The 10,000-nt window shown below is 47.3% G+C and overlaps 1 protein-coding gene across 4 annotated transcripts in view; it reads left to right on the top strand.

The window, feature by feature from the left end:
- Positions 1–1,759, top strand: part of dtx3la (deltex E3 ubiquitin ligase 3L a) — a 6,743-nt gene extending 4,984 nt beyond the window's left edge. For all 4 annotated transcript variants that reach the window (XM_061239201.1, XM_061239200.1, XM_061239198.1 and 1 more), the window contains 2 exons: positions 1–201; positions 990–1,759. The exon at positions 1–201 is cut by the window's left edge and continues 14 nt beyond it. In XM_061239201.1, the coding sequence (XP_061095185.1) occupies positions 1–201; positions 990–1,059 (271 nt within the window). In that variant the 3' untranslated portion in view covers positions 1,060–1,759. The remainder of the gene's footprint in view (positions 202–989) is intronic.
- Positions 1,760–10,000: the final 8,241 nt, after the last annotated feature.

Genomic DNA, 10,000 nt, shown 5'->3' with positions numbered 1-10,000 from the left:
CCCGGGGCAGCCGTACCGTGGCAACAACACCACCGCGTTCCTGCCCAACAACAAGGAGGGCGAGAAGGTGGTGACGCTCCTGAAGAAGGCCTTCGACCAGCGCATGCTGTTCAACGTGCAGACCGACAGCAGCGGCCAGGACGCCGTCGTCCTGAGCGACATTCCCCTCAAGACCCGCGACGACACCTTGGGACCCAGCAGGTGTGTGTGTGTGTGTGTGTGTGTGTGTGTGAGTGTGTGCGCGTGTGTGAGTGTGTGTGTGTGAGTGTGTGTGTATATGTGTGTGAGTGTGTGTGTGTGTGTGTGAGTGTGTGTGTGTGTGTGTGCGCACGTGTGTGTGTGTGTGTGTGTGTGTGTGTGAGTGTGTGTGTGTGTGTGTGAGTGTGTGTGTGTGTGTGTGTGTGTGTGTGTGTGTGTGTGTGAGTGTGTGTGTGTGTGTGTGTGTGTGTGAGTGTGTGTGTGTGTGTGTGTGTGTGGGTGTGTGTGTGTGTGTGTGTGTGTGTGTATGTGTGTGAGTGTGTGTGTGTGAGTGTGTGTGTGTGAGTGAGTGTGTATGTGTGTGTGTGTGTGTGTGCGCACGTGTGTGTGTGTGTGTGTGTGCGCACGTGTGTGTGTGTGTGTGTGTGTGTGCGCGTGTGTGTGTGTGTGTGTGTGTGTGTGAGTGAGAGAGAGGGGGTCGAAGGGATCATCACTTTCTGGGATTTAATGTAGCATAGCATAGCATAGCATAACATAGCATAACATAACATACCATCACATAAAATGGCATAGTATAGCATAGCATAATATAGCATGCCATCACATAAAATGGCATAGTATAGCATAGCATAATATAGCATACCATCGCATAAAATGGCATAGCATAGCATAGCATAATATAGCATACCATCGCATAAAATGGCATAGCATAGCATAAAGTTAGGTTAGGACTCTCCCTTCTATAAGTGTTCTTATTCTCATTGCACTGCGTTCTACTGCCTGTGTTGCAGCATGTGCTATCCGGACTCAAACTACCTGAAGACGGTGAAGGACATTCTCAACTCCAAAGGCATCGATTGAAGTGACAGATGAAAGGACAGACAGCCGGATTCCTGTTTGAAACCCTTGGAAGAATGGACAGCAAAACTCTTTTTTTTTTTTTTTTTCTTATCGATATATATATATATATTTTTCATAAATCTCCACTGCTTTATTTACTAACAGAGATGGATCTTTCTTTTTTTTAAATAAAAAAAATTGTTTGATATGTTTTGGGAGAGAAATTGAAAGATTTGTTAGCACGTTAGCACACTAACTGCATAAACAGGGGCGTCGGTTTAGCCGTTAGCAGATAGCCGCCTTCAGCTGCCTACAGCAGCCCCACAGGCTGTCAATCTCCACGCCCTCGTTGTCACCCTCTGTGGGCGATGGCCCCAGTGACTGGCGTTAGCTCACAGCGACATGGGCCAGGGGCGGGCCCCACCTGTTTCTGCAGGGGCCCGTTAAGGCGTAGGATCACACGCGTGAATAGAACAGGGCCGTCCAATCATGGGCCGTGTAGGGCCAGGGGTCCGGCGTAGCGAAACGTTTTTCCGATTTCACTAATTAACATACCTTCGACCACAGAGGCGGGAGCCAATTAGTGAAATTAGCAGGTGAACTGATTGGTTGGAGTGAGCACTCCCGGCCCTACAGAGCCTGTGATTGGGCAGCCCTGGAATAGAACGTTCAGAACTGGACATTCTAATGCTGATGTAACAATCACCACTGGAGATAGAACACTAGACTCTTATTTCACATTTTATTATCCCCCCCCCAAAAAAAAAAAAAAAGGTTTAAATGCCGTCTTCCGCTCGATTGGTCCGTACATTTACATTATCTGAGAGCCACGTTATGCGCATTAAGGGATTGCATTATGATCTATCTCTTCTAAGCAGTTAGGTTTACAGAGAAAGGTTTATCCTCGTCTTTCCAAAAGAAAATAGATCCGAGAATTTCCTGTCCCTCATGACATGCACACCCGTGATGTTGTAGTCACCTTCTGCTCAGTCTCAATAGGCCTCATAGCCTTAGTCTACCTTAGACCAGCACTACTCTCCACGTACTGCAGTGTCTGCAGTGCTACTCAACCCCACGTCCTGGGGGCCGCAGTGTCTGCAGCGCTACTCAACTCCACGTCCTGCGGGCCGCGGTGTTTGCTCCTCCCGTGCGCTACAGTAGTGGTTCCTAAACTCAGTCCTGGGGGCCCCCTGTGTATGCTGCTTTTCCTTAATTATTTAATTAGCTAAATAATGTAATGACCAGAAATTTGTATATGCTATGGCTGCAGACAGAGCAGTGACATAGAACAGTGACATAGGGCAGTGACATAGAACAGTGACATAGAGCAGTGACATAGGGCAGTGACATAGAGAAGTGACATAGAACAGTGGCATAGGTCAATGACATAGGACGGTGACATAGAACAGAGACATAGAGTGGTGATATAGAACAGTGACATAGGGCAATGACATAGAGCAGTGACATAGGGAAGTGACATAGAACAGTGACATAGAGTGGTGATATAGAACAGTGACATAGGGCAGTGACATAGAACAGTGACATAGGGCAATGACATAGAACAGTGACATAGAGTGGTGACATAGAACAGTGACATAGGGCAATGACATAGAACAGTGACATAGAGTGGTGATATAGAACAGTGACATAGGGCAATGACATAGAGCAGTGGCATAGGGCAGTGACATAGAACAGTGACATTTTCCCACGTGTTCATCCAGCTTTTCATTCCAACCAATTTACTGCCTTAATTGATTCCAATTACTCATTCATCCAAATGAATTTAACTGCATTAAAAAAGCAACAGTTGTTATTTAGACAACATAAATAACACATTTTAATTATATGTATACATTACGTTCAAATCGACATCCTTAATTTAGCAAATTATATAATTATATAATGAAGCTGGAATTAAAACCAGCATACACACGGCCCTCCAAGGCACTGAGTTTGAGACCGCTTATAAAAATTCTGTTAGTATTTATAGTTACGCTCGTTTAAGTGCACTGCTTTCCATCAGTTTGTCAGTTCCCTCTTGTGGTGTAGTTTGGTACTACATTCACGTTTCAGAACAACTATTATTTATTGCCTTTGTACATACAGGTGGGCCTATCTGAGCGTAAGTGCGCGGCATATCTGCACAAAATAGATATCTATCTGCAAAACTTTGAAATCCTCTGACCCCACAATGTCTGCAATCCATGATCTTAGTTCATATGGAAACAGTCCGGGTGAATTGTCACAGAAGGCTTCTGCATGTTGGCTTTTCTTTCTGTTGAATAAAGAATGAACAAATATATCATCTGTTCTGTGTGATTGGTCGTATGAGGTAAGGTTTAGTTATCTAAATAATATTGTCCTAAAAGGACAGGGTCGTTTCTTTTTCCCGCCGCTGTCGAAGAGGGAACTCGTTCTTGGTTTTGGGGGACTGGTGTTCTGTTTTGGTTTCGGGGGACTGGTGTTCTGTTGGCTGCATAGGTTGACTCAAACATTCTTTGTGTCACCGTACTGTTACATTACATTACATTACTGGCATATTAACCTTTTTACTGTAGTTGCTTTTTGCATAGTTGCTGTTTTGGCCAGGTCGCCATTGAAAAATTGATTTTATCTCCTGGGATATATGCTTTAATAAATGTTTCTTTAATAAATAAGCACTTACCTGGGTAGGTGGCATAAGTAGGCTATGCAGGTATGGTGGCCGAGAAATAAGAAAACACAAGCAAATTAAAATGCTCAAAACAACATTTCAGAAAACAAATTCAGAAAACAAAACACAAAAACATCTCACAAACCAATTGACAACTGAAAATAACAATGGATGTCAATTGCATTTCAAATCAATAATTCAGGGATTCAGTTGGAATCTATCCACGTAGTCCATGAGGATTACTCAGTTGAATGAAATTAACTCAAATAGAATTCATTTTTAATACAGGAGCCTCTTCCTAGAGGGAAATCAGGTTGTTTGTTTTTTTTTTTTTTTTTTTTTACCAATTACAGTGAAACGTACAACTACAATTCAATTACAGACTAGACCGCAGCGTCAGTTAAACATCTAGTATTTCCGCTGCCCCCTGAAAGAGTAAATACATAAATAAAGTTGTTTAGAGTAAATAAATAAATGAATGAATGTATATATATATATATATAAAGAAAGGAAGTCCCCGGCATGCTGTTGAGGAAATATTTTTTGTCTCTTTTCCTCCTCGTCCCTTTTACGTGGGTGAAGTTGTATTGGCAGCAATGATGTTGAAGAAATATTCAGAGTCAGTAGTTGCTCATTACAAATCTTTAGTTTAAAATAAAACAGATTAATCTGGGGAGTCTGTGTGCTCCAGAGAACTTCCAGAGAACTTCCAGAGCTTCCAGAGAATTCCAAAGTAACAGTAGGAAGTATCCTAGTCTTTATACATTATAGCTAACCAATCAATTGTCACATAACATCACATTGTCTCTCTTATCCCGCCTTAATATTTTCTATTTTCAGAAGGGCCCGTCTGTTCTGCTCAAACTGAATTAGGGGCCCGTGCTTCTGGCAGCCAATAAAGTCTGATCTCATTGTGTGGCCCCGGGCGCTGTGGGCCGGCCCAGCCATCCCCTCAGGGGCCCCGGCTAACGCAAGGCGTTCTCACGGCGCTACGGGAAGGGCTCCGTCAGCGTCGTGGCAACGTCGCCAGAACGTTTCCGCGACGGACGGAGAGAGAGCTCCTCCCCCCTTCGGGCTGCCACGGCGACGGCGGACACCCTCCGTCGTCCGCTATCCTCTCCTCCGCTTTTCATGTCATTTGGCTGACGCTTTTATCCAGAGCGACGTACAGTTGAATAGACTAAGCAGGAGACAGTCCTCCCCTGGAGCAATGCAGGGTTAAGGGCCTTGCTTAAGGGCCTCCCCTCTTCTTTTCTCTTTCTGTCTGTTGTGTGGCTTTTTGTGCTCGCCCTTGATTCACACAGGGCCCCCTGTAACTCAAATCCCGGGCCTCGTGGGGCAGAGCACTGCTGCCTTTCCACCCTCCCCCTTACCTGGGACTCAGGTGTGAAGACCGCCTGGGACAAGTGCAATCTGAAAACAACATGTTGAACAACATGTTTTCCCTCAAACGGTGTGCAACGGGCTGTGGGGTGTGTTTGCTCCCGCTGGGTGTGTGTGTCGGGGGTGTAGCCCGAATGAGTAATGACGTAGGCGTATGTTTTAAAGGCCGGAGAACGCCTTCTGAGGCACCATAGGAGCAGACCAGTCAGTCCACCAGGATGTTCAACCCGCTCCCGTTTCTGTTTAAATAAACGCTTTGTTACGTTTTGTCGGGGCTGAACGTGGCCCAGGTTTTCCACCCTCCCTTTACCTGGGAGTCAGGTGTGTCCACCCTCCCTTTACCTGGGAGTCAGGTGTGATCACCCTCCCTTTACCTGGGAGTCAGGTGTGTCCACCCTCCCTTTACCTGGGAGTCAGGTGTGATCACCCTCCCTTTACCTGGGAGTCAGGTGTGTCCACCCTCCCTTTACCTGGGAGTCAGGTGTGATCACCCTCCCTTTACCTGGGAGTCGGGTGTGTTCACCCTCCCTTTACCTGGGAGTCAGGTGTGTCCACCCTCCCTTTACCTGGGAGTCAGGTGTGTCCACCCTCCCTTTACCTGGGAGTCGGGTGTGTTCCACCCTCCCTTTACCTGGGAGTCAGGTGTGTTCACCCTCCCTTTACCTGGGAGTCAGGTGTGATCACCCTCCCTTTACCTGGGAGTGGGAGGGTACAGGGAGGGTAGACACACCTGACTCCCAGGTAAAGGGAGGGTGGAAAACCAGCAGTTCTCGACCCTCGGGGTCCGTGATTTCCCGACGCCTGCATTATGTGCATTTAGCACACGCTCCAGAACAGGGGCACCCAGTCACGTGCTATGGAGAGCATTCCAACCGATCATTCCAACCGATCACCACACCGGCTGATTTCACCAATTAGTCTCCCCCCTGGCTCGTTGAAGGCGTGTTAAGTAGCAAAATCAGCTGGTGAAGTGATTGGTAGGAAGAGGTGTTATTATTTCAATGGCATTTAATAATTCAATTATGTTCAGCCTTTATCCTTGTCATCATCCCCTGCCTCTCGTGTGTGTGATTAAAATATGTTTTATAGCCGCTGTGGGTGGAGGCCAGCCTTTATGGTGTTCCTGTGCTTTTATTGAACGGCATAAAATGAATTAAAGGCTTGATGGCATTCCCTCTGAGATGTATGTGTGTTTTATTATCGAGGTCGTGCCTCAGAATCATTACACCTTTTGTGACTGACATCACCACGGATTTATGGTGACTACATTGGAAGCACACCTGTGTGAATGTGTGCATGTGTGTGTGTGTGTGTTCACACGTGTGTATGTATGTGTGTGTGCCTGCATGTGTATGTGTATGTGTGTGTGTTCATATCTGTGTCTACGCATGTGTGTGTGCATGTCTCTGTGTTTGTGTGTCTGTATCTGTGTGTTTGTGTTTCTGTGTGTGTATATGTGTGTGTGTAACAATCTGTGTGTGTGTTTGCATGTCTGTGTGTGTTTCTGTGTATGGGTGTCTGTGTGTGTGTGTGTGTGCTGTGTGTGTGTGTGTGTCTGTGTGTGTGTGTGTGTGTGTATGTGTGTGTGTGTGTGTGTGTGTGCGTGCGTGCGTGTGTGTGTATGTGTGTGTGTGTGTGTATGTGTGTATGTGTGTGTGTATGTGTGTGTGTGTGTGTGTGTGTATGTGTGTGTGTATGTATGTGTGTGTGTGTGTGTGTGTGTGTATGTGTGTGTGTGTGTGTGAGTGTGTGTGTGTGTGTGTGTGTGTATGTGTGTGTGTGTGTGTGTGTGTCTGCGTGTGTGTATGTGTGTGTGTGTGTGTGTGTGTGTCTGCGTGTGTGTATGTGTATGTGTGTGTGTGTGTGTGTGTATGTGTGTGTGTGTGTGTGTGTGTGTGTGTGTGTGTGTGTGTGTGTGTGTATGTGTGTGTGTGTGTGTGTCTGCGTGTGCAGTCATCATTAACATTGGTAGCCTTTCACACGCAGGGCCACGGACAGTCTCCTATAAGGGCAGCCTTAGGAGAGATTCATGTCCAGACACATGCATTTTGGTGGGTATGCTCTGGGAGTGTGAGCACGGACTGGGGGCTCGCTGTTCACAGAAAATGACTTTAGCATTGGTACATCCGTCATGTGGGAATAACACGTACCCGCGCGTATAGTCAAGTGGACAGCGCTTTTCAGCTGAGAAATGTCCTCCATCAGTCACTGAGAGGGGACAAATATTTCACCTGGCTACGTCAGTCCCCGAGCAAGTTGCTAAGGCCCTCCTGTGAAACATTCACGGCTCGCTCTGTTTTTCCCAGAGATTTCGGGAAACCATTTTGAAAAAAACACACAGTGGTAGTGGCCATTTTGAAAAAAACACACAGTGGTAGTGGCCATTTTGAAAGAACGCACAGTGGTAGTGGCCATTTTGAAAGAACACACAGTGGTAGTGGCCATTGTGAAAGAACACACAGTGGTAGTGGCCATTTTGAAAGAACACACAGTGGTAGTGGCCATTTTGAAAGAACGCACAGTGGCAGTGGCCATTTTGAAAGAACGCACAGTGGCAGTGGACCCATATTTCAAACCTGGCCAATATTTGGTTAATATTTTTGGTGTTGTGGCTTTAGTATCTGCCACAACCAGGGGCAGAGTGTAGGACTCTGGGGGCAACGTGATGTAAGAGTGCTCATCTGGCAGCCGGAGGGTTGCCGGTTTGATTCCGCCCAGGGTGTGTTGGAAGTGTGACAAGTGACAAGCTGGTTGGTGCCTTGCCAATCGCCATTGGTGTGTGTGAATGGATGAATGAGAAGCATCAACTGTACAGCGCTTTGGATGAAGGTGCTATACAAATGCCAGCCATTCAGGAAGGAGTTAATGTAGTGAGCTGAACAAGCACTCACAAATGTGGGACCCCTCAAGGGTGAAAAACGTTTTTCAAGACACAAGACACTGTGTGAACAAGCCCAACCATCATTTATTAAAAGACATTTATTCCACAAACAATGTTCTGTAAAAACTCCGCACATACATAAATAACTCCTCCTCCTCCTCCTCCTCCTCCTCCTCCACCTCCTCCTCCACCTCCTCCTCCTCCACCTCCACCTCCTCCTCCTCCACCTCCACCTCCACCTCCACCTCCTCAGCCGAGGCCGCTGTGACAGGCTGCAGGCCTCTCCAGGCCGGGCTCGCTCGCCCGCTCGTTAGCGCTGATGAATGGGCCCCCGCGCCGCCTTCATTAAGTGCTCTGATTCGGTGCGCAGTCACAGTTCATCCTTTTCCCACGACGAGGCAGATTCTCCGGTCATCACCAGCCCCGAGCCGCTCCCCGCCACCCAGACCAGTGAGACCGGGAGGGCTCCGTTCAGCGCGGTCTGCAGGCCGGAGCAGAAGCCGCTCAACTTCTTTGGTTTCTGGGGTGGCGGTAACAAGGGTAACACAAGGGTTTCCTGCTGAAAGAAAAAAGAAAACCAGCTCAAGCTATATTTTTACATGGCTGGTATGCCGGATTGACCCGTTCAGAGCAGCTTCCAGCTTGACATGGTTTGACCGGCTCAAGCTAGGTTTGGAAACAGCTGGTAATTTCAAGCTGGTCACACCTGGATTTTACGCCCAGGAATAAGTCATGGTGGGCTGGATTTGAAAGGTTTCAATTTTCCCTGTGCTTGGCTAACCCGTGTGGGACTTCAGTGTATTCCATCCATCCATCCATCCATCCATCATCTTAACCCGCTTATCCTGAACAGGGTCGCACGGGGGCTGGAGCCTATCCCAGCATACATTGGGCGAAAGGCAGGAATACACCCTGGACAGGTTGCCAGTCCATCGCAAGGGCACACACACCATTCACTCACACACTCATACCTACGGCAAATTTAGACTCTCCAATCAGCCTAATCTGCATGTCTTTGGACTGTGGGAGGAAACCGGAGTACCCGGAGGAAACCCACGCAGACACGGGGAGAACATGCAACATCCGCACAGAGAGGCCCCGGCCGACGGGGATTCGAACCCAGGACCTCCTTCCTGTGAGGCGGCACTGCTACCCACTGCACCATCCGTGCCGCCACTTCAGTGTATTGTACATGTGATATACAGACTATTTTTCAACTTAAATGAGTAGGCCAATTTGTCCAGCAATTCCTTCATTAATACAGAAAGCAGACTGCCGTTCCCCTTGCGGCTGCGGATATCAGGGGCCCAGGGTGTTTGCAGGAAGGTCACCCCAATATGACCGACTACACAGTGGGGAACCAGCTCACTCCCGACACCGCTAAAACCAGCATCCAATCAAAACGCTGTTGAATTATTGACTGCAGTGGCCCAGATTAATAAAGCCCCTTCGTTTTGTGAGATGGGGGGGGGGGGGGGGGTCACAATATCCATTCTGTGATTGGTCAAAGGAACATAACATGACTCACAGCGACCCTAACAACCCTTCCCAGAATGCAACAGGAGAAAATATAAATGAGTACCACTATGGAATATCATCTCTCTCTCTCCCTCTCTTTCTCTCTCTCTCTCTCGCTCTCTCTCTCTCTCTCGCTTGCAACAAGGGGAAACATCGATTTACGGACATGACATACAAAGAAAATAGCTCGGAATAATGCATTCTCATTAAACAGCGATGAATTTCTGAATTGAGCCACTAATTGTTTCTTTCGATTGTGGCAGGAGGTCACACGTGGTGTTGTATATGCCAGTCAGTTGCATCTCTCTCTCTCTCTCTCTCTCTCTCTCTCCCACTTTCTATCTCTTTTTCTCTCTTTCTGTCTGTCTGTGTGTCCGTCTCTCTCACGTTCTCTCTCTCTCTCTCTCTCTCTGTCTCTCTCCCACTTTCTACCTCTTTTTCTCTCTTTCTGTCTGTGTCCGTCTCTCTCACGTTCTCTCTCTCTGTCTCTCTACCACTTTGTATCTCTTTTTCTCACTTTCTGTCTG

Source organism: Conger conger, chromosome 4 (genome assembly GCF_963514075.1).
Source record: "Conger conger chromosome 4, fConCon1.1, whole genome shotgun sequence".
Lineage (NCBI taxonomy): Eukaryota > Metazoa > Chordata > Actinopteri > Anguilliformes > Congridae > Conger > Conger conger.
This window is presented reverse-complemented; position numbering and strand designations above follow the sequence as displayed.